Genomic DNA, 24,483 nt, shown 5'->3' with positions numbered 1-24,483 from the left:
ACGTCGGGATCAAGGCAAAGGTCCAAGTCCTACAAACACATGGCAAAGTCTACTGAATGCACTTCACAAAACAAGTCTTACATGCATGCAAATGATCTCGGGAAAACATGCTGGAAGTCAAAACACTGTTTTACATGTCAGGAAGACATGCTGGGTACCAACCAGGTCTTTGCCGAGGTCCCACGCTTCCTGGCCGAGGTGTGGTTATCGAGGCTTCGGCGTGCGGCTGCATGCTGAGGTGCGCACAAGACAAACTAAAGGTGTAAGTGATCATGCAAGGTAGGCCAAGGTGAGATATGATGCTTGGCCTAAGTGTGAGGTATGGGTAAGAGTGATCTCGGCGACTACACTTAGGGAAGTGAGGTCTGGAGATCTGGGTTTCCACCCGTGAAGAACATGAACATGAAGACCATGAAGAATATGAATGCTAAAATCATAACTTCTTTATTACAAAATCTGGGATTTCATGCTATGAGTTCGAAAACATGGACCTGGGTACCCATACTTGAAAATCATATGAAAACAAACACAAAAACATGGATCTTGGCATGAGCTTTCGGATCAAGACATGACTTTCTTCAAGAACACATGAATACTATTTTCTCTTTCTAAAACCGAACTTCAAAGCAATGCATGGCTTACAAATCGTATTCCATCATGTAATGCAATAACATGAACATAAAGAACAACATGAGCAGATCAAGAATCTAACCTTAGAACACGGATCTAACCGTTCGATCTCTAGGGATCAAGCTTGGAAATCTACTCTCCCTCAAGAACTCCTCTCCCTCTTCTAGAGCTTCTCTCTCTCTTCAAAACAAAGATATAACAAATGATAGGTTTCTCTCTCTGCCGGCTGACTTAACACTCAGCTCGGACACGTGGCAACGGCTGGTTGGCTCTCCCCAAAAAGGTGATAGATTGACAAGACAAGACTATGACAAAGTGTATCTAACAAGCTACCCGGTAAGGCACTCCGGCAAGTGATGACATCGGCTAAGGACAAAGCTTCGGCAACTAAGGTGACAATGACCTCGGCTAGGAAGGACAACACTTGACTAAGTTGTGCCACACCTTGGCCTAGATGTGCCACACCTCGGTCTAGGTCATACCACTCCAGGACAAGATCACTTAGGTGCAAAGGTAACATCTCGGCCTAGATAGTACACATCTAGGCCTTGGTGATGAACACCTCGGCCTAGATAATGACATCTCGGCCAATATGTCAGGGCGAAGATGGAGATCAAACAAAGTGGTTCCGAGATAATTCTAGACTGAAGATGACCTCGGCTTGGAATGATCTAGGCTTAACATGACTTTGGCTTGAGACACCAAGGAAGGAACAAAGCATGCATACAACACTTAGACATATCACATAAACACAAAACAAGGCATGGACCTTACTTAGGCAAAACAAGTCATAAACATGCAAATGCAAGCTTAACGAGTCATAATCATACAAATGCTCATGAACATGACTAAGACATAAATGTGGGTTGTTACATTTTAAGTCGGAGTGATATTACCATTTTGAATTGATTTATTACCTTTGAGTTTTGTAGCACATGATACCCAAAAAATTGTTGGTAGTGCCTTCAGGCACGAGTTATCCCTAGTATTATATATTAAACAAAATCGATTATGCATTAAAAGGCTAACAACCATCCATTAAATAATAATCATCCAAAAATATCAACAAAAACAACTACTCATTGCATGATCATCATCCAAACGCATAAGAAAATTAATTTGGTAAAATAAAATAAAAAATAAAGTATTTTTCATTTTTATAAAATTTTATTTTTGGTGAGTAAAAATAATTTATAAAAATTTAAAAATATTTTTGGACATTTATTTTTGTCAAACTAATTTATATTTTATTAAATTGATGACTTTGCCCTTGAAATGAACCAACAAGGTCTTCAATTGTCTTTATTTGGAATGAGATTCAAAATTCAAAATTAAATGTATCACAATTGAAAAGTCAGGAACTAAAGTGACACAAATCTCAAACTATTGGAACTATTTGTGTGATTTTCCCAAATTAATCACCAACACAATCATCCATCTAAAAATTTTAAGCGGGAAAAATTATGTGACATAAATGACTTGGTCTGCAATTTCTGTGTTCCCATTTTTATTTTTTATAATTGTGTTCTGAATTTTTCTCACTCAGAATGTCTTTGTAAAATGTGAAGCTCCCCACACAAACACTAATTACTTACTTCCAATTGTAGTCTATAGGCTATAGCATAATAATTTCACCATTTATTAGTCTTAAATACATACAGCCACTTTAACTGGTACCACAACTTTGGATCAGTATATATATACAAGCACAAAATGAATACAACAAGAGGCAAAAGCAGAGCTAGCTCTTATTGGGTTTGCTTGTTGTTCTTTTCACCTAGATCATCATGGCCCGAATACTTGCTCTCTTAACTATGCTTTCTTTGGCTTCCCTTCTCACTGAAGCCTCTATCCATGTCCTCGCATTATATATATTCGGGAACTCAATTGTTGATGAAGGAAACACGCAGCCAACTCCACCATATGGCATTGATCTTAACACAATAATATCCATTCGCTGGACCAATGGAAAAACTATTGCTGATTTAATTGGTAAACTTTGGATTCTTTTTATTATTGCTCTCTCTCTTTCTCTCTTTCTCTCTCTCTCTCTCTCTCTCTCTCTCTCTCTCTCTCTCTCCTTTTTTTCATGGTATTATACCAAATGATCCAAGAAATATCTTCTTGTTTGCAGCAAGCTTCTTAGGATTGCCATTTGTTCCACCTTCCACAAACACTTCAAGAGTGGAAATATCCAAAACCGGTGTAAACTATGGACATGTTGCTTGTGGTTTGTTGTGCCAAACTGGCCCTATAATATAAATAACTTTTTTTTGTTCAAATTATTTTACTTCTCTATAAACGTACATGGTGATTGTATCAATTTTGATTTTAATTTTAATTTTAACCTTAATTTTTGTAGCAGAATTGTTTTTTTTTTTTTTGAAGATCAAATCGGCCAATTTAATTTAATTGTGGCAAATGATCTTACAAAAGCATTCAACGAACAAGAACTTGCCTAACATTTGACAAGTTCTGTTTTTCTTGTTTCATTTGGCATAAATGACTACTCCTTCAACTATCTGTCTTCTGGGGTTGTGAGCAAAATGGCATCCCATGAATACTTCTAAATGAAATGTCAACGGGTTTGAAGGTAAAAAGTTAGTGAGTTTCAAATTTTCTCTAGTGTTTGGAGTACGTAATATGAAGATATGTTAACAAAAATGCCATGTTTTGCAAACATTGTATAGATTGGGGGCTAGGAAATTTGTAGTTAAGAACATTTGGCCGTTGGGGTGCACACCAAACTTTGTCAATCAAACCCTCAGGCAGTTTCCTGCAATGAAACTATCAACCAGCTGATCATTCCTTATTGTAACAATCTTTCTAGCGTGTTGAATGATTTACAATCTGCCTTTTCACACTCAGACGATTTCAGTTCGTGACAGACTTGATGCAGAATTCAGGAAAATATGGTATGGAAAACTACTCTTAAACTATGGCATTTAGAAGCTTCATGTTTTCACACAAAATGTTGTTTCATATGAGTGCATTACAAACTCCATTGATTTTAAGAAAATGAATGAGTAGCTTCCTTTTTTCTTTTTTCTTTTTTAATGGAATGAGTAGTTTTTTGTTTTAAAAAAATCTCAACCATAATTAATGTGGCCAATATTATTTTTAGGACAAAGAATGACCCAATTATTATGCCTCCAGTTCATAACCAGATCATGTTGGCTAATAGCCCACCTTCACCTTATCAAACAAACTGAAGCATGTTTGCATTGGTGGGTCTCAAAACCATCCTACTCCTTTCCTTTACACAACTAAACCAAACCAAACCAAACCAAAAGTACCCAAACTAACCAAAAGGCATCAATTGATTTTACTACACAGCCATGATTACATTCATCTCTCTCTCTCTCTCTAATTTTACTACATAGGCATTATTACATTCATTCTGTCTTTCTCTCTCACTGTGGTTTTTTGGATACATTGCACTGCATGAATTTGAGTTTATGAAACATCCCATCTGATAACTTAAGAAACTTGAGCAAGAACTTCAAAAAGTATATCATTTGATTGAAAACAAAAGTGAACTGCCTTGGCAAAATTGAAACTGCAACCAGTTCTAAGTTCCCTATTAAAATGCGAAAATGCCCATAATTTTCTTCTAGTAAAACATATTTTAAAAATTTTGATCGAAAGTAACAATTAATAGAGAACATATGTATAACCAACCCAATACCATATTTTAAAAATGTTGTTCCTATTTTCTCTCAATGATTCTTCACCATGTGAGGTGGAACAAAGAAACCTTCCTTATTCTATGATTGCCAACCTAACCCCTCATTCTTTGTTGTCGGGAAGAACAATACCACCAGCGAGTGCTACAATTATAACAATCCCAATACCATCTGCAAGGATAGAGATGAACAGTTCAACGAAAAAACATTGTTGGCTGCTTGAGTGGGATGAATAGAGTCAGAGTTGAGATATTGATCTCTATCCTAGTAGATGGTATTGGGATTGTTATAATTGTAGCACTCGCCGGTGGTATTGGTTATCCCTGCAACAAAGAATGAGGTGTTAGGTTGGCGATCATAGAATAAGGAAGGTTTCTTTGTTCCACCTCACATGGTGAAGAATCATAGAGAGAAAACAGGAACAACATTTTTAAAATTTGGTATTGGGTTGGTTATACATATGTCTTTATTAATTGTTACTTTCGATGAAAATTTTTAAAATATGTTTTACTAGAAGAAAATTATGGGCATTTTCGCAGGTAATTTAGAACTGGTTGCAGTTTCAATTCTGCCAAGGTAGTTCACTTTTGTTTTCAATCAAATGATATACTTTTTGAAGTTCTTGCTCAAGTTTCCTAAGTTATCAGATGAGATGTTTCATAAACTCAAATTCATGCAGTGCAATGTATCCCAAAAACCACAGTGAGAGAGAAAGACAGAATGAATGTAATAATGTCTATGTAGTAAAATCAGAGAGAGAGAGAGAGAGAGAGAGAGTAAGAATGTAATAATGGCTATGTAGTAAAATCAATTGATGCTTTTTGGTTAGTTTGGGTACTTTTGGTTTGGTTTGGTTTGGTTGTGTAAAGGAAAGGAGTAGGATGGTTTTGAGACCCACCAATGCAAACATGCTTCAGTTTGTTTGATCAAGTGAAGGTGGGCTATTAGCCAACAGGATGTGGTTATGAACCGGAGGCCTAATAATTGGGCTTTGTCCTAAACATAATATTGGCTACATCAATTATGATTGAGATTTTTTAAAACAAAAAACTACTCATTCCATTAAAAAAATAAAATAAAAAATCAATGGAGTTTGTAATGCACTCATATGAAACAACATTTTGTATGAAAACATGAAGCTTCTAAATGCCATAGTTTAAGAGTAGTTTTCCATACCATATTTTTTCGAATTCTGCATCAAGTCTGTCACGAATTGGAAATCGTTTGAGTGTGAAAAGGCAACACCAGTAAGGTAAGATTGTAAATCATTCAGCATGCTAGGAAGACTGTTATTATAAGGAATGATTAGCTAGTTGATAGTTTCATTGCAAGAAACTGCCCGATGGTCTGATTGACAAAGTTTGGTGTGCACCCCAATGGCCAAATGTTTTTAACTACAAATTTCCTAGCCCCCAATCTATACAATGTCTACAAAATATGGCATTTTTATTAACATATCTTCATACTACGTATTCCAAACACTAGAGAAAATTTGAAACTCACTAACTTTTTACCTTCAAACCTGTCAACATTTCATTCAGAAGTATTTTTGCAAATTCTTGGGGTGCCATTTTGTTCACAACCCTAGAGGATAGATAGTTGAAGGAGTAGTCATTTATGCCAAATGAAACAAGAAAAACAAAACTTGTCAAATGCTGGACAAGTTCTTGTTCGTTGAATGCTTTTGTAAGATCATTTGCCACAGTTAAATTATATTGGCCGATCTGATCTTCAAAAGAACAATTCGTTTGCAAAAATTAAAATTAAAATTAAAATTAAAATTGATACAATCACCATGTACATTTATAGAGAAGTAAAATAATTCGAACAAGAAAAAGTTGTTATTTGTATTATAAGGCCAGTTTGGTGCAATAAACCACAACCAACATGTCCATAGTTTACATTGGTTTTGGATATTTCCACTCTTGAAGTGTTTGTGTAAGCTGGAACAAATGACAATCCCAGGAAGCTCACTGCAAACAAGAGGATATTTCTAGAATCATTGGGTATAATACCATGAAAAAAAGAGGAGAGAGAGAGAGAGAGAGCAATAATAAAAGGAATCCAAAGTTTACCAATGAAATTAGCAATAGTTTTTCCATTGGTCCAGTGAATGGGTATTGTTGTGTTAAGATCAATGGCATATGGTGGAGTTGGCTGCGTGTTTCCTCCATCAACTATTGCGTCCTCGAATACGTATAATGCAAGGATATGGACAGAGGCTTCAGTCAGAAGGGAAGCCAAAGAAAGCATAGTTAATAGAGAAAATATTCCAGCCATGATGATCTAGGCGAGAAGAACAGCAAGCCAACTTAATAAGAGCTAGCTCTAGTATTGCCTCTTGTTGTATTCATTTTGAGCTTAGATATATATAATGATCCAATATTGTGGTACCAGTTAAAGTGGCTGTATGTATTTAAGACTAATAAATGGTGCAATTATTATGCTATAGAGTCTATAGACTGCAATTGGAAGTAGGTAATTAGTGTTTGTGTGGAGAGTTTCTCATTTTACAAATGCATTTTGAGTGAGAAAAATCCAAAACACAATTATTAAAAATAAAAATGGGAACACAGGAATTGCCGTGCAAGTCATTTATATATAATTTCCCTGCACAGAATTTTTTGGTGGATGATTGTGTGTTGGTGATTAATTTGGATGAATCACACAGAGTCCTTGTAGTTTGGGATTTGTGTCATTTTAGTTCATAACTTTTCAATTGTGATATATTTGATCTTGAATTTTGAATCTCATTTCAAATAAAGACAATTGAAGACCTTGTTGGTTCATTTCAAGAATAAAGTCGTCAATTTGATAAAATATAAATTAGTTTGACAAAAATAAATGTCAAAAAATTATTTTTAAAATTTTTAAAATTATTTCTATTCACTAAAGATAAAATAATATAAAAATGATAAATATTTTATTTTTTTAAATTTTTTTATCAAATTAATTTGTTGTACATGTTTGGATGATGTTCATATAATGAGTGGTTGTTTTTCTTGATATTTTTGGATGGTTATTATTTAATGGATGGTTATTAGGCTTTTGTTGATAATCGATATGTAAAATATTTTAGATTTTGGATTTTTTAATTTAATGGATTAGTTTAATAATGACATCAAAGTTGTCGTCGTATTTGACTTTTGAAAAAATAAAACTAATTTAACAAAAATAAATATTAAAAAAAATATTTCTACTCTTCCAAAAGATAAAATTATATAAAAATGATTTGTTTTAATTTTTTTAACCAATTTAACTTTTAGTTTCTTAGAAAAAAAATTTGAAAACTAAATCAAATAGAACTTTATAATGAAAAAAATTCTAACTTTATTCATTTAAAACAGGCAATTATATTTCAAATAACATATAAGTTAACTAACATAAAATAAGTTATATTTTGATTTTGCCCTTCCAATGGAGCAACAATGTCTTCAATTGTCCTTGTTTGAAATGAGATTCAAATTTCAGGTTTAAATGTATCACAATTGAAAGGTCATGGACCAAAGTGACCCAAATCCAAACTATAGAGACTGTTAGTGTAATTCGCCCGATTAATTTATATAGTATAGGATTCATGTGAGGTCCATGTGAAGTGTGGTGGAGATTAATTTCTGAGTAATTTCTTAATTAACAAGGGTAGACTTGTAATATTACTCATAATTTCATGTCCTAAGCATATGTATCTATCTAATGCACTTGGGTTTGACCTAGTGGTTTTGTAGTCACATTTTAAGGTGTGGTGGTGAAGGGAAGGTCAATGGTTCAAGTGGATGGAGTAGTGGTGACATCTTTAGTTGTAATATAACTTTATTAACAATTTAACATCCTACAATACAATCTTTGCCCAAAAAAAAAAAATTCTAAAATTTCTCAAGATATTGATTTGTGATTATGTATCAATTTTAACCAGTAAATAGTAATCCCAATCAAACAATCAAAGACAAATTGTTACAACGATTTAAGTTGGAAAAATCACAATTGGAGCGCCTCCAATTGTGTTAAAAAATCACCGGCAAAAGCCATAAAACAATCCACTATGAAGACACAAAGGAATTACACAAGTGTTCTCTCAATTACCTAGCGAATCCACGCCCGAATCGAACTAACCTGTATGTGCCTCTTCCAGCTCGTCTTCACCTCAGAATTGTCTTGTCTAACATTGAATTCACAACGTCGATGTCAAATTCACGGCGATGAGCCACTCTGGAATCCACCAAAGTTTCACGCTCAAGTTCCACGAAATCCAGCGAAAAACTACTCTCTTTTGTGAATAAATGAAAACAAACAAACCCCTTGATATAATCCACTCAATTCATGATATAATCTCTCACAGATATCAACGTAAACAAGCAAAGAAGCTCTAGATAAAAATCTTAATACCCAAGAAGCAGATTTGGAAGTTGTGCCATAGAAACAGACTGAATCGCAGCTTTATAAAGACAAGGGTCGCGATGCTCGCTCAAGCGAAGGAGACTAAAATGCGTGTTTTTCCAAGTGCCTTCGCTTGAGCCACCAAAGTGTCGCTTGAGCGAGAAATGCATCTTCTCAGTATTTTTACAGTTAGTGAAAACTTCTGGGACCCAAGATTCTTTACTCGATCACACATTCCTTCGCTCGAGCAAACAAACAATTTCGACTGCATAGGCACAATTCAGGTTGGATTTGCATTTAAATACTCATAGCCTCACTGAAATAAAAGATCGAATAAAATTACAACTGAAAGAAGTTTTGTCAAACAGAATTGCCAATAATAAAACCTAACAAAAATAATTTTAAAAAAAGACTGTAAACAGAGGATTTTGGGCAATCAATCAATCATTTATAAGGTTAGATAAGAAAATAATGTCCAAATAGTACACATTAATGTGTGTTTGGGATAACTGAATACTTGTAAAAAATGTATTGATTGAGATAATTGAATTGTTTTTGTTTATATTGCGATTTCGATTTTTCCTTTCTGTATTTGTTGTATTCTGGACTTTGGTCCCATGGAGTTGGTGGTTGTGTTCCCTGTTGTCATCCTTTAATTCCGTGTGTTTGAGTTTTGGGATGTGTTGGACGTGTTTCAAACAGGTAGGTTGAGTTCTAGCCTCAAATGTAGTTGCCCAGGTTTTTGGTGTTACGCTCGAGCGGGACATTCTACGCTCGAGCGGAGTTTTGGTTTTTGGTTTTTCGCTCGAACGGGCCTTCTTGCGCTCGAGTGGGGTTTACATACTCCCAGTATCTCGTGCTTCTGCAAAACTTTTGCAGGTGTGTTTTTCACACTCGAGCGAGTTTCCTTACACTCGAGCGGGTCACGCTCGAGCGGGTATATTGGCGCTCGAGCGGGTAGTGCTTTGTCTGTGAAAGTTCTGGGAAGGGGAAATCTACGCTCGAGCAGACTGGCTTTCGCGCTCGAGCGGATGCATTTTATTCTTGTGTCTTGGAGCTCGAGCGGGCCTTCTTGCCCTCGAGCGTGTCCAGATTTTTGTGCTTGACGTTCGAGCATTCTATTCTCCGCTCGAGCGGGAGTGTCGTATATCAGTGGGCAGCTGGGCATTTTTGAATCACTTTTTACACTTCCTCTCTCTCTCTCTCTTACTTTCCCAAAATCAATTTTGAGAGCTCCTCTCTCTAGAATCTCCCTTCTCTCTTAGGATTGAACTAGTTAGAGTGTTCTCCTACCCTTTGGCCTTTACAAATAGTGTGTTGATCATCAAGGGCTACATTTTGATCTGAAAAGATTGAAGTTTGGAGCACTTTGAATTTCTTCATCTTCTCCGTTTGAGCTCTAACTTCCGAGGTAGGGATATCCTACTCCTCCTTATGAGCTTTGTCTTTAAATTTTAGCATTTTGATATGTTGGGGATTGTTGGGTAATTTTGAGAAAGTTTGGGTCTTTGTGTAATTTTACAAGAGATGGGGTTTTATTTATATAAGCCTATATGCATGTTTAGCATGGAGAAATGAAATAAATGTTGGGTTATTAATAGAAATGGAACCTTAGGGTTGTTTTGTTAATTATGGGAAATGCCCTAATTACATTGATGAATTAATTTGTGAAATTAATTTTGAGAAATGAGAAGTTGAATTGAGAATGTTGAAATTGGGAACGTATCGGATTAAAGGGTGTAGTTGGATCATTTATCACTCACCTAGTTGAAAGGTTGATATTTTATCCATTTGGTGCATTTATTTTCTGTTTAGAAATAACTGTTTTGGGCTATCGGTGGAGGATAGTCTTGATTGTTGTAGACAATGCATGATGATTAGGCAAACTAAAACTAATCGATTGAGTATGCTATCGAGTATAGCGGTTGGAATAATACATTAACTTTATTTATTGATTGATTATGTATATGATCTATGTTTATATACATTGTGTGTGGGGGGAGATAGGGGATGTACTCCACAGTTTTCGGGAAGATAGGGGATGGACCTCTAAACCGGATTTTGTGTGTCATTGATACAGCACTACAATGTGTATCAAGTGTGGATTATGGAAGTGTTTGAATTGATTTGATATAGCACTAAAATGTATATCGTTATCAATTGTGAAGTATAGAAGTGTTTCTATGTGTTATTGATACAACACCAAAATGTGTATCCATCATGAATTTCGTAAGTGTTTTAAAGATGAGTCTTAATCTCATTAAGTTATTTGGCTAGGTTCTAAGCCTTGTTTTCAAACTCAAAGTTGAGAAAGAAATGGGAAATGAAATGTAACGTAGACTTAAATGTCATGAAATTGTAACGTGTTATAAGTGGAAATATAAGTGTGGACCATCTATCGAATGCTGTTATTTTAGTCATTGTTTATAGTTGGTTTAGTATATTTGTACTGAGCTGTGGCTCACCCTATATGGGACAACATTTTCAGGTACAGGTAGCATGCCACCTCCAAGGACATAGCTTGGGAGGCTTGAGACTGTTGAGCTGTTTTGTGTTTTGATTGTATTATATGTCTATCAAGCCAAGGGCTTTCTTTGTATAGAGTTAGTACTCTCTTTTTGTAACCAAGTGTTGACTTGGAAAGTTTTAAGCCCATAGGGCATTTACTTTTGATGTCAACATGTAATACATTTTGTAAAGACTACTCTGATGGGATATATTTATGCTTTATTCACTTATATTTAAGCATACTATTGTTGGATGATTTATGGGTTTATTTTGAGGGCGTTACAACTTGGTATCAAAGCGTACCGGGTTCAAATACTTTGGGTACGTGGGAAGTGATTAGTATCACAATGGGTTTGTCTCGCTTGTTAGAGACCTATGTGTGACATTATGTGTTTATTTGATAACATGTTTATGTGACTGTGGGTATGGGATTTAGTTTCTAGGATGTTGATTGGATCCATGGGTTTCTGTGAGTCTTGTTGGAAAAGCACTTGATCAATGCTGTTTCTAACCGGAACTCTTGTAACGCCTCGAGACTATCATTATCTGAAAATGAAATTCGTAAGTGCTTATGTGTTTATGTGCTTACGTGGAGTGAATTACAGTTGTCCATGTATTAGGACGCGAGTGTTTAGTTTTGGCACATTTATAAATGTGCTAATGTTCTTCGTTACCTTTATTAGGATGTCAGGACGAGGAAGAGGTGGTAGATGTGGCAGGCGTGGTAGGCAAGAGATGCCTTTACCGGATGATATTCCGGCACAGCAGGAGGGGGTTGGCCAGGCCAATGTGTCCAAGCCAGCAAGTCAGTAGGCTATGGGCGACTTAGCCCGAGGGATAGCCGATGCCTTGAGGGAGTCTATGGGTATTCTCAGAGCTGAGAATCCAGTTCAGGCTCCAGTGCAAGCCTAGGTTGTTGAGGCAGGGCTTTCCTTCTTGAAGAGGGAGTTCTTCCGGTCTAACCCGGACGAGTTTATTGGGGATCCAAAGGAGCTACTTAAGGCTGACGAGTGGTTGGAGCAGATGAGTAAGACGTTCGAGATGCTTGGCATCGAGGACGGGGCGTTGAAAGTGACCTTGGCATCCTTCTTGCTTAAAGGGGGTGCGGGTCAGTGGTGGAAATACATGAGGGGCCGTATTGCGGGCACGTGGGAGGCATTTGTGGAGGCTTTTCAGGAGAAGTACTTATCTCCAGCAGTCAGGGAGAAACTGAGAGACCAGTTCTGCCAGCTTTTACAGTTGAGTTCTTCAGTGGTCGAGTATGAGGCTGCTTTTGCTAGCTTGTCCAGGTTCGCACCTGAACTTGTGGCGTCCAAGGAATGCCGCTGCATCGAGTTTGAGAAGAGGTTGAGGCGCAGCCTCAAGATAAGAATTGAGGATTCTATGATCCGAGACTATGGGCGCTGGGTTGATGCTGCAGCCCATATGGAGATCATGATGCAGGAGGAGGAGAGACAGAGAGGCTCCAAGAGGAGCCAGGATGGTCAGGGTGATGGCAGGAGATAGAGGGGTGCTAACCCTCAGCAGTCTCAGGGTGGTGTTGCTAGATCGACCTTTCTAGTGCCGAGTGCAGGCTCGGGGAGAGGCAATCAAGGGGATTTCACCTATTACAAGTGTGGTCAGCTGGGCCACAAGGCTTCGATTTGCCCACAGAAGGGAGGAGGTCAAAGAGCTGCTTCATCTTCAGCTAGACCGCAGAGCCAGAGTTAGGGCAGGGGCCAGCCCTTGTCTTGTTGTCAGTGTGGTCAGCCTAGGCACCTGAAGAGGTTTTGCCCACAGTTGAGTGCCACTTCGGGTGCGTTTGGTTCTAGGAAGACGCAGGGTTTTCAGCCAGCTCAGTCTGTGCAGGCCTTGAGGGCCAATCCGGGAGCTTCGTCGTCCTAGTCTGTGCAGCAGTCGTATGCTCCGAGGGGTGAGCAGGTGGATCAGGGCCCTACTGGGCGCGTGTATGCTGTTACCGCGCAAGATCTTGTACCTGCTCCATTAGTTGTGAGAGGTACCTTCTTGTTTTGCAACTCGGTTGCTAGTGTATTGATTGATACGGGTGCATCTCATTCTTTTGTATCTGCTGCATTTGCATCTGTTTTGGGATTGGAGTTGGCATAGTTAGCATCTCCTATTTGTGTAGTGTCACCCATTGGGGGTGAGTTGATTTTGAAACAAGGATGTAGGGGTTGTGATATAAAAGTCGCCGATCGCCGGCTTCCGTTTCCTTTTGTAGTTATGCCCATGTCGGGATTTGATGTTATTTTGGGTATGGACTGGCTATCGTCATACTGGGCAGTTATTGATTGCTACCGCCAGAGGGTCACAGTATGTACCTTGAGTGGGGAGTGTTTCCATTTCTTGGGGGACCGGGTTGGTAGTGTTTTGCCACCGGTGTATGATCCGCGAGGGCGGAGTGAGCTTAGTGGTCTACTTGCTAGCTTTTTTAGTAGTGAGTGCGGTGAGACCCAGACTGTGTTGCCGAGAGTGGTTTGTGAGTACTCGGACGTCTTTCCCGAGGATCTCGTTAGTTTGCCACCTCATCGTGAGATCGAGTTCTCTATTGATTTAGTGCCCGGCACGGCGCCGATTTCTATGGCACCTTATCGTTTCGCCCCAGCCGAGTTGAGTGAGTTGAAGATTCAGCTCCAGGAATTGCTAGATAAGGGCTTCATTCGCCCTAGTGTTTTGCCGTGGGGAGCACCGGCCCTCTTTGCTAAAAAGAAAGATGGTGCCTTGAGACTTTGTATAGATTACCGGAAGTTGAATCGGGCTACGGTTAAGAATAAGTACCCTATGCCCCGTATAGATGATCTGTTTGATCAGTTGAAGGGGTCCCGTTGTTTCTCTAAGATAGATTTGAGATCGGGTTACCACCAGTTGAGGGTCAGGGAGGAGGATATTCTGAAGATGACATTCTGTACGCGGTATGGCCATTATGAGTTTCTGGTGATGCCCTTTGGGCTCACCAATGCACCGGCAGTCTTTATGGACTTGATGAATCGGATCTTCCGGGAATTCTTAGATCGTTTTGTGGTCATTTTTGTGGACGACATTCTTATCTATTCACCTTCAGAGGAGGAGCACGAGGAACACTTGAGAGTGGTGCTCAAGTTACTTAGAACCCATAAACTGTATGCCAAGTTTGGAAAGTGTGAGTTCTGGCTGGGGGAAGCCAAGTTCTTTGGCCATGTGATTTCTGGAGAAGGGGTGTCTGTTGATACATCCAAGATTGAAGCAGTGCAAGATTGGGCACAGCCTAAGAGTGTGTTTGAGATTCGCAGTTTTCTAGGATTAGCTGGGTATTACCGCCGGTTTGTGAAGGATTTCTCCAGGCTAGCTTCGCCGCTGACTAGATTGACGCGGAAAGGGGTCAAGTTTGTATGGAGTGAGACTTGTGAAAAGTCGTTCCAAGAGCTGAAAGTTAGATTGACCACCTATAGACACCCTATTTTTGACCGTCCTCAAGACTTGGACGTCATCGTTTGAACACTCGATGATCATCCCTGTTCATGTTCGTCTTGAGTTCTCGGAGGTTTCGGCAACGCGCTTTGCCTCAAGACCTTTAAACTTGTTTGTTTTGTGTTTGGTTTTGCATCAAACACTTGTTGTTTTGCTTCTGAGGATGGGAAATAGCTTGTAGGCCATCCCTACACCTCACCGGCAATGGCTTGAGGCCACCGGCCTTGTTTCCTTACCACCGGCCACTGGTGATGGTCGGTCGGCACATTTTGTGGTTGGTCGGCCAACTTTGTTGGCTGATTAGCCACTTTTTCTGGCTGAGACCTTTTCTTGAGGGGGTTTGAACCTTTTGAACCCCCTGTTTTAGCTTCTTGCAGAAAGCTTGAACCTTTTGAACCCCCTGTTTTAGCTTCTTGAAGAAGCTTGAACCTTTTGAACCCTTGATTTTTAGTTTCTTGAGGAAGCTTGAACCTTTTGAACCCTTGGTTTAGCTTCTCCAAGAAGCTTGGCCCTTTTGCCTAGCTTCTCCAAGAAGCTTGGCCTTCTTGGCCCTTTTTGCTCCAAGCTTCTAAGAGAAGCTTGGACACTTCTTCCTCTATAAAAGAAGAGCTCCTCTTCCATTGCAAGGGTTCCAAGAAATTTGTCCAAGACAAAAATATATATCTCTCTTGATATCTCTACATCCAAGCCTCCAAAGTGCTTGGTTCTTGACCCCTTTGCACCCCAACTACTAAGCACACACCTCCACCATTCATCTAAGGTTCTTGGAGGGTCTTGTGGGGGCTCAAGACTTGGTTTTGACTCAGAAAAATCTGCTGGAGTGCTGGTTTTGAAGAAGGCCTTCAAGGGTGAGTTTCTAAGCCTTAAATCCCCCGTTTTTGCACACACTTTTAGCCTATCTTGCATGCTGTTTTGAGCTTAACTTATAACTGAAAAAAGTCTTGTTTTTGAGTGCTCTAAATAGTTGTTTAAGAGTGTTTTAAGCTTTGGGGTTGTTTGACCCCTCTTAGGGCTTGTTTGGCCATTTTGTGCCATTTTGGTTGAGCTCCGGGACCACCTTGTTTGGGCCTCCTCACCACTGAAATCCCTTAGATTTCAGTGATGAGGATGGTGGTTTAAGGTCCTAAGAAGGAGAGGGCCATCCCCTCTCCTTGTTGTCTTCAAAAAGGGCCATTTTAGCCTCATGTGTGAGCACCATTTTTAAATTCATGTTGGCCATGTCTTAAGTGCTATTTGTGCTTATTTTGCCATGATATAGCACTTTTTTTACTTGGTTTAGACACACCATACATGCCTTGCATACTTGTCTTGTAATGCCATGAATTTGCCTTAACATGCTTTAGTCTTTGACCCTTGTTCTAGCATGATTTTGGCCAAGCTTTGTGAAGCTTTTATGCATGTTTTAGTATGCTTTAGCTCTGTTTTCAGTTGCTTTGGCCATTCTCAACATGTTTCATATGGTCTCTTTGCATTCTAGCTTGCTAGCTTTGGGTGTGTGGGTCACTAGCATGCTTTACTTGGCTTGTTCTCATGATTTGGCATCATTGGAGACCATATTTCAGTCCATGTTCCATGTTTGCATACTTGCATTTTCCATCCCTTTCATGCTTTGAAGAGTTGATGGCTTATGCTCCATGTTTAGGCCCTCGTGCATGCATGCTTGCGTGTGTGTTTTCATGCTTTTGTTGCATCATTTTGGCCACTGTTTTGGGCCTACTTGAGGGTTGTCCACTTCGGTTCAAGACCATCCTAGCATGTTGTTGCATGCTTGCCTTGTATGTTGTTGTATATTTGGCCTTGTTCCATGTTTGTTACATTGCATTTTGCATGTTTGACACATTGCACATTTGCATGCTTAGCTTGCATACTTAGGTTGCATAGCATTGCATGCATCCCATGCTTCTTAAATTGATTATGATAGAGGTTAGGGCCCATTATTTGTTTTGTGCATTTCATTCTAATATTGAATTGCATGCTTTGGCTTCTTGGGCCATCACGCATTGAAATGCGCGATTGGTGGTCCGAGGGTCAAGCACCATCCTCCTTTGAGTCATAAACATGATAAGGAGTGTGGTTGGTGCAAACATTGCTTGAAATGCATTGACATGCCATGTTTTGCCCTCTGCTGTTGTCAAAACAGGTTTCTGCAGGAAGCTTTGGCCGACCGACTATCCTTAGTGCCGACCAACCAAATATGGATGACTGAGAGATCAATCAATGGTCGATGACCATTACCAATGGCCGATGATGATTCCCCTTGGCCGGTGGTACTCTATAGTGTCCATGGAGCATACCTTGGGAGTTGTGAAATATTCAGAGGAGTAGAGCAGAGCAGGGTAAACAGAGGCAACTTGTGCATGGCGATGGATTTCCGCCAAACCCGAGCACGCGTGCATTGGACCCTCTTCTGAGGCCTTTTACTGCTTTCTTAGCTTAGTTAATTTGTTTAACTAGTCAAGTGGTCTATAATATTTAATAGCTTGTAGGTTAATTAATTTGTATTATTCTTTTGGTCCCTCCGAGCAAGGGTGAATTTGTAATAAGTGTGGGTGCGTGTGTGCATGTCTTCCAACCCTCACTTCTTTCTCCCTTTTACTTACCTGCTTTTAATGGTTAGTATTAGGGCATATTTAAATTAGCATACCTTATGCTATGCATGCGTGTATCCATATATTTGTCTTGCATGCACTGGGCTCGGCGCATCATACTAACTGCATTGTATTTCAATTCTAAGTTGAATACGTGTTAGTTGTAGCATCATCATATGTCATCTTAGAATAGCCGAGCCTATTGTAGTTGCATCTTGCATGTGTTGCATTAGTCATCTTAACATGAACTAGGATCATGCATATGATTACTAACTAGTTTCTGTTTTGGCTCGGAGTACTAGGTAAGCATTTATGCTTTAGCATCTCGCATGTGTGTGAATGTTAACATAATAGCATGCTTACCATGAGGCTATGTGCTTATGTGATATACCTGCCTGAATGCCTGTGGGTGAAGGTTGGGTTATTTGAATTGGAACAATGCATTGATTGTTAGTTTTAAGCCCACTTGAAAGTGGCAAAACTATGTTTTCTAAGCCCACTTGAGGGTGGCAAAATTCATGTCTTAGCTTACTTGCGGGTAGCACCATCAAACCATTTTCAAATAAACAAACATGAAATGCTTTGTTCCAATTTAGGCGATCCAGTCTATACTTGTATGCTGTGCGCATCACATAGTAAATCTAGGCTAATAACCGGAATAAGAACACGTAATGTTTTCAAAACAAGATATCATGGTTAGTAGAGGCCGATCTTCGGATCGGGCGAGAGGGGGTGCTCATAGCTGACTTTCCCCAATCGTACCCAAGTTCCCGAACCGAGGCAACTTTGGTGATGACGGACACGTGGCCTTAGGCAAACGAGTCAGGGTTTCCTAAATTCCCCCAAAATAAATATTTAGGTGGCGACTCTGTATCTGGCAAAGCAGTCCATGTTTGGCACTTCTTTTTAAAAAATTAATTTTCCAAAACGATTTGCCGGATTTGGACTCTTTGATGATTCATCGGTCTTGCATTGCACTCTGCGAGATTAGATACAGGACCGTGACAATTTGAGTCTAAACTGTAGTGAGCCCAAAATGAACAGAACAGGACTCATCCTCCCGGGGTGTTCGGGGACGTCTACACCACCACTCTGGTTTTGATTATTCCGGAGAGAGGTTTGGGTTATGCGGTTTATTGTGATGCCTCACGAGAGGGTTTGGGTTGTGTGTTAATGCAAGAGGGGGAAAGTGGTAGCCTATGGCTCACGTCAGTTGAAAATACACGAGAAGAATTACCCTACACATGCCTTAGAACTAGCAGCTCTGATCTTTGCCTTGAAAATCTGGAGGCACTACTTTTATGGGGAGAGGTTCAAGGTGTTCTCGGATCATAAGAGTTTGAAGTATCTATTTACACAGAGAGACTTGAACTTGAGGTAGAGGAGGTGGATGGAGTTCATTGAGGACTACGACTTCGAGTTGCACTATCACCCGGGAAAGGCCAACGTAGTGGCCGATGCCCTTAGCAGGAAATCCATTAGTGATGTAGCTTGTATAGCCATTCGGGAGTGGGAGATGTTGGGTGCACTTGGCGAGTTTGATTTGCTTTTGGGCGAATCCGTTAAGGCTGCGGCCTTGTTTTCGGTTGTTGCGTAGCCTGCACTTATGATTCGAGTGTTAAAGGCACAGGGAGGTGACCTTGAGGCAGAGTCTTTCCGAGAGAAGATTTCCAGGGGGAAGGTTGAGAAGGGTTTGACGGTGTATCCCGATCAGAGTGTGAGATACCGAGACCTTTTGTTTGTGCCGGAGTCTTGTCGAGAGGAAATACTCCGAGAGTTTCACCATTCACGCCTTGCGGTGCATCCGGTAGGCACTAAGATGTATCGGGATTTGGGTCGCCAGTTTTGGTGGCGGGGTATGAAGAAGGATGTGGCGGTTTTCGTGTCTAAGTGCCTTACTTGTCACCAAGTGAAGGCCGAACATCAGAGGCCATCGGGTTTGTTATAACCCTTGCCTATTGCCGAGTGGAAGTGGGAGCATGTCACTATAGACTTCGTTATAGGTCTACCGAGGACTTAGCGGGGTAGTGATGCTATTTGGGTGGTTGTAGACCGGTTGACTAAGTCGGTGTACTTCATTCCTATGCGCGTGAGAGATTCGGTAGATCATCTTGCCGACTTGTATATTCGGGACATAGTGAGGTTGCACGAGGTCCCAGTGACGATCATCTCAGATAGAGACCCTCGTTTTACTGCTAGGTTGTGGCAGAGCTTACAGAGTGCCTTGGGCACTAGATTGACCTTTAGCACGGCTTATCATCCTCAGATTGACGGGCAGTCCGAGCGTACTGTTCAGATCCTTGAGGATATGCTTCGGGGTTGTGTTCTTGACTTTAGTGGGTCTTGGGAGAGGCACTTGCCCTTGGTGGAGTTTACCTACAACAACAGTTTCCAGTCTAGTATCGGTATGGCACCGTTTGAGGCTTTGTATGGCCGACCGTGTAGGTCTCCAGTTTGTTGGGCCGAGGTGGGTGATGCACCTTTGTTGGGCCCGGAGTTGGTAAGAGAAACGATGGAGAAAGTCGAGCTTATCCGTACGAGGCTCGTTACAGCCCAGAGTCGTCAAAAGAGTTATGCCGACCGTAGGAAGAGACCTTTAGCTTTTGAGATGGGTGATCATGTCTTTCTGAAAATATCACCTAGGCAAGGTTTGATGAGGTTTAGGAAGAGTGGAAAGTTATCCCCTCAGTTTATCGGTCCCTTTGAGATCCTTGAGAGGATTGGCGAGGTTGCTTATCGTTTGGCTTTGCCGCCATAGTTGTCCGGAGTGCATGACGTGTTTCATGTGAGTATGCTTCGGAAGTATGAGCCGGATCCATTGCATGTATTGGATTGGACCGACTTAGAGGTAGATGAGGATGCCTCGTATGAGGAGAGACTGGTTCGGGTCTTGGATAGGCGGGATCAAGTCTTGCGAGGCAAGACCATTCCCTTGGTAAAGGTTTTGTGGAAGCATCACGGAGTGGAGGAAGCCACTTGGGAACATGAGGCGAATGTCCGTGAGAATTATCCGGACTTGTTTGTTGATGTGTAATCATGTATTGAGATTTTGTAATATTGTTGAACTTTAAGAGCATTATATATGGCTTAAGTTGTAAAATATGGTATATGTTTTGGTTTATGGAATTATGTGTTGGAACTTTCCTTAAAATGGAAGTTTAATGTAAACATTGCATATGTTGAATGTATTGTAGAAATAGGAATATATCATGAATATTGAATATGATATAGAATTGTGGAGTGTGGTATCGAAATTTGTGAAATTTCAGGGAATGCATATCTATAATGCATGTTGTGGAAAATGTTGTAAATTGCCTCTTGAAAAGAGATGAGATGACCGGTAATGGGTCGAGTTGTTAAATTTCACATTGTAATAATGGTGGAAATTGAGAAAATCTTGTTTTTTGAAAAACTTGTATTCAATTTCAAGGACGAAATTCTTTAAGGGGGGAAGGTTATAGCGATTCTGATTTTTCCTTTCTGTATTTGTTGTATTCCGGACTTTGGTCCCGTGGAGTTGGTGGTTGTGTACCTTGTTGTCATCCATTAATTCCGTGTGTTTGAGTTTTGGAATGTGTTGGGCGTGTTTCGAACAGGTAGGTTGAGTTCTGGTCTCAAATGTAGTTGCCTAGGTTTTTGGTGTTACGCTCGAGCGAGACATTCTACGCTCGAGCGGAGTTTTGGTTTTTGGTTTTCCGCTCGAGCGGGCCTTCTTGTGCTCGAACGGGGTTTACACACTCCCAGTATCTCGTGCTTCTGCAAAACTTCTGCAGGTGTTTTTCATGCTCGAGCGGGTTTCCTTACACTCGAGCGGGTAGTGCTTTGTCTGTGAAAGTTCTGAGAGGGGGAAATCTACGCTCGAGCGGACTGGCTTTCGCGTTCGAGCGGATGTATTTTATTCTTGTGTCTTGGAGCTCGAATGGGCCTTCTTGCCCTCGAGCGTGTCCAGATTTTTGTGCTTAACGTTCGAGCGTTCTATTCTCCGCTCGAGCGGGAGTGTCGTATATCAGTGGACAGCTGGGCATTTTTGAATCACTTTTTACACTTCCTCTCTCTCTCTCTTACTTTCCCAAAATCAATTTTGAGAGCTCCTCTCTCTAGAATCTCCCTTCTCTCTTAGGATTGATCTAGTTAGAGTGTTCTCCTACCCTTTGGCCTTTACAAATAGTGTGTTGATCATCAAGGGCTACATTTTGATCCGAAAAGATTGAAGTTTGGAGCACTTTGAATTTCTTCATCTTCTCCGTTTGTGCTCCTACTCCTCCTTATGAGCTTTGTCTTTAAATTTTAGCATTTTGATATGTTGGGGATTGTTGGGTAATTTTGAGAAAGTTTGGGTCTTTGTGTAATTTTACAAGAGATGAGGTTTTATTTATATAAGCCTATATGCATGTTTAGCATGGAGAAATGAAATAAATGTTGGGTTATTAATAGAAATGGAACCTTAGGGTTGTTTTGTTAATTATGGGAAATGCCCTAATTATATTGATGAATTAATTTGTGAAATTAATTTTGAGAAATGAGAAGTTGAATTGAGAATGTTGAAATTGGAAACGTATCGGATTAAAGGGTGTAGTTGGATCATTTATCACTCACCTAGTTGAAAGGTTGATATTTTATCCATTTGGTGCATTTATTTTATGTTTAGAAATAACTATTTTGGGCTATCGGTGGAGGATAGTCTTGATTGTTGTAGACAATGCATGATGATTAGGCAAACTAAAACTAATCGATTGAGTATGCTATCGAGTATAGCGGTTGGAATAATACATTAACTTTATGTATTGATTGATTATGTATATGATCTATGTTTATATACATTGTGTGTGGGGGGAGATAGGGGATGTACTCCACGGTTTAGGGGAAGATAGGGGATGGACCTCTAAACCGGATTTTGTATGACATTGATACAGCACTACAATGTGTATCAAGTGTGGATTATGGAAGTGTTTGAATTGATTTGATATAGCACTAAAATGTATATCGTTATCAATTGTGAGGTATAGAAGTGTTTCTATGTGTTATTGATACAGCACCAAAATGTGTATCCATCATGAATTTCGTAAGTGTTTTAAAGATGAGTCTTAATCTCATTAAGTTATTTGGCTAGGTTCTAAGCCTTGTTTTCAAACTCAAAATTAAGAAAGAAATGGGAAATGAAATGTAACGTAGACTTAAATGTCATGAAACTGTAACGTGTTATAAGTGAAAATATAAGTGTGGACCATCTATCGAATGCTGTTAGTTTAGTCATTGCTTATAGTTGGTTTAGTATATTTCTACTAGGCTGTGGCTCACCCTATATGGGACAACATTTTCAAGTACAGGTAGCCAGCTTCCTCCAAGGACATAGCTTGGGAGGCTTGAGACTGTTGAGCTGCTTTGTGTTTTGATTGTATTACATGTATATCAAGTCAAGGCCTTTCTTCGTATAGAGTTAGTACTCTCTTTTTGTAACCAAGTGTTGACTTGAAAAATTGTAAGCCCATAGGGCATTTACTTTTGATGTTAACATGTAATACATTTTGTAAAGACTACTCTGATGGGATATATTTATGCTTTATTCACTTATATTTAAGCATGCTATTGTTGGATGATTTATGGATTTATTTTAAGGGCGTTACAGTTTAAATAGTAGTTGCCTTCATTCCATTCCATATGTTGCATATTATTTATATCAAAATAATGCCATTGCAATATAAAAAATAAAAATAAAAATTTTGTGGTCTTTCAACAGTACAAACTCTCAAAAGGTGATGGAGTATATATAAGTTATAATATTTTGAGTTGTTGATATTATTGTGTATCATAATCAAACTATTTTTAGCCATAATCAAATAAATAAAACAAAATTTCACATGAGTCATAACCAAAATAATATCAACAATAACCAAATTATAGCAAACATTATAATGGATTATAATAAAATATTTCTTCAATCATAATCAAAATAACAATCTTAATAGATTATAGTTATGTTATAAGTAATATTATAATAGGTTATAATCAAGTCATAATCAATATCATAGTGGAACATAATCAAATACTACAAAATATCATGATTTGAAAATATGATAGAATTTTTCAAAATTGTGTACCTTGAACCAAAAGAAAAGTGTTGATTTCAAGAAAATATATGATTTGATTCAAATTAGACTTCAAATTAGCTTCAAAGTACTGGAGTTGAGGTTGATTATTTATTTGTTCAAGATTCAATAAGTTAAATGTATAAGATAAAAAAATGCATATAGTTGGAAGGACAAGCAAGAAGGTAATTCTTCACAAGCAAGAGTATATGTCCCTATTGAATCCAAGCTAAATATCTTTTAGAGAATCCTCTTTTTGAACAAAAATACAATAATTTGATTACGAAGAATGATGATGAAAATTGTTCAAAAATGACTCTTCAAAAAGGGTTGGATTCTTTAAAGTTCGTACTTGAGAGAATAGGTGGTTTAGTGGGTCTATTTTGGAGACCAGCTTCGTTAATTTGAACCATTCACTTTTAAAATTTGTTAAATAGAATATTTATATAAAAATTTGAGATGATTGGATATTAGTAGTTATATATTTGAATCATATTTGTCTTAGAAAAATGGATAACATATCAAGGTCAACTCAAAAATGGGCCCACCAACCCAACTTATCCTCTTAAATTTAATGACCAAACTTGTTTGGGGACTTAACATTTAAGCAGAAAAGGTAAAAAGTCACTATTAGTTGTCACATCACGCTTTCTATTTTTCTGCATATCTTTTTCATAAAAAGCCAAAAAATTATCAAAATAGCAAATTCGCAAATGAGGTTAAGATAATTCAAACTTGACATATGGAAGATGAGGTAGAGTAAATAATTTAATGAGCTGACATACAATCTGGTATAAAACAAATGAATTAATGAGAAATAGAAAAACTAATTAGACCATCTTAAATAATGACGGATAAAAAGATCATGATTCTCTCATTTCACTCCATTGAATGTTAACATCTCAAAAGGTAGCCAACGAATGGTCCCAATGAAAAATCACATAAATCATTTAATGAGTCCATTAAAAATTATTGTAGTTTCAATTTTGTTTATAAAATATTGATCTTGTTAACATGTAATTTAAGAGTACATGTTAAGAAAGTAATAAATAATATTTAACTTTCTCCACTTGCACCAAAAATATAAATATAGAATATAAATTAATTATGATATTTTTAAATAGTTAATTTTTTTCATATGGACAATAGTACCCCTATATTCAT

General features: G+C 38.7%; 2 protein-coding genes across 37 annotated transcripts in view; one reads left to right on the top strand and one right to left on the bottom strand.

Annotated features, from left to right (window-relative positions):
* The window catches only part of LOC114299797 (uncharacterized), an 87,462-nt gene extending 64,658 nt beyond the window's left edge, over positions 1–22,804 (top strand). For 27 of the 36 annotated variants that reach the window (XR_014344016.1, XR_014344010.1, XR_014344003.1 and 24 more), the window contains 2 exons: positions 2,412–2,622; positions 2,765–2,990. The gene's annotated coding sequence lies outside the window, so the exon portion shown is untranslated. Of the gene's footprint in view, positions 1–2,411; positions 2,623–2,764; positions 2,991–11,178; positions 11,436–16,785; positions 17,287–22,560 lie in introns of those variants that run through there. The other 9 variants (XR_014344011.1, XR_014344006.1, XR_014344009.1 and 6 more) reach the window with 4 other exon arrangements.
* LOC114309111 (GDSL esterase/lipase At2g03980-like) lies at positions 4,420–6,596 on the bottom strand. Its single transcript, XM_028254811.1, has 4 exons — positions 6,392–6,596; positions 6,194–6,289; positions 5,839–6,045; positions 4,420–4,487 (listed from the first exon to the last, which is right to left on the bottom strand). The coding sequence occupies exons 1-4, from the start codon at positions 6,594–6,596 to the stop codon at positions 4,420–4,422; spliced, it is 576 nt and encodes a 191-aa protein (XP_028110612.1).
* Positions 22,805–24,483: the final 1,679 nt, after the last annotated feature.

Source organism: Camellia sinensis, chromosome 11, assembly GCF_055761805.1.
Source record: "Camellia sinensis isolate YWXY chromosome 11, ASM5576180v1, whole genome shotgun sequence".
In the NCBI taxonomy this organism is placed as follows: domain Eukaryota; kingdom Viridiplantae; phylum Streptophyta; class Magnoliopsida; order Ericales; family Theaceae; genus Camellia; species Camellia sinensis.
Note: the sequence above shows the minus strand (reverse complement) of the source record. Positions and strands in the feature narration are given on the sequence as shown.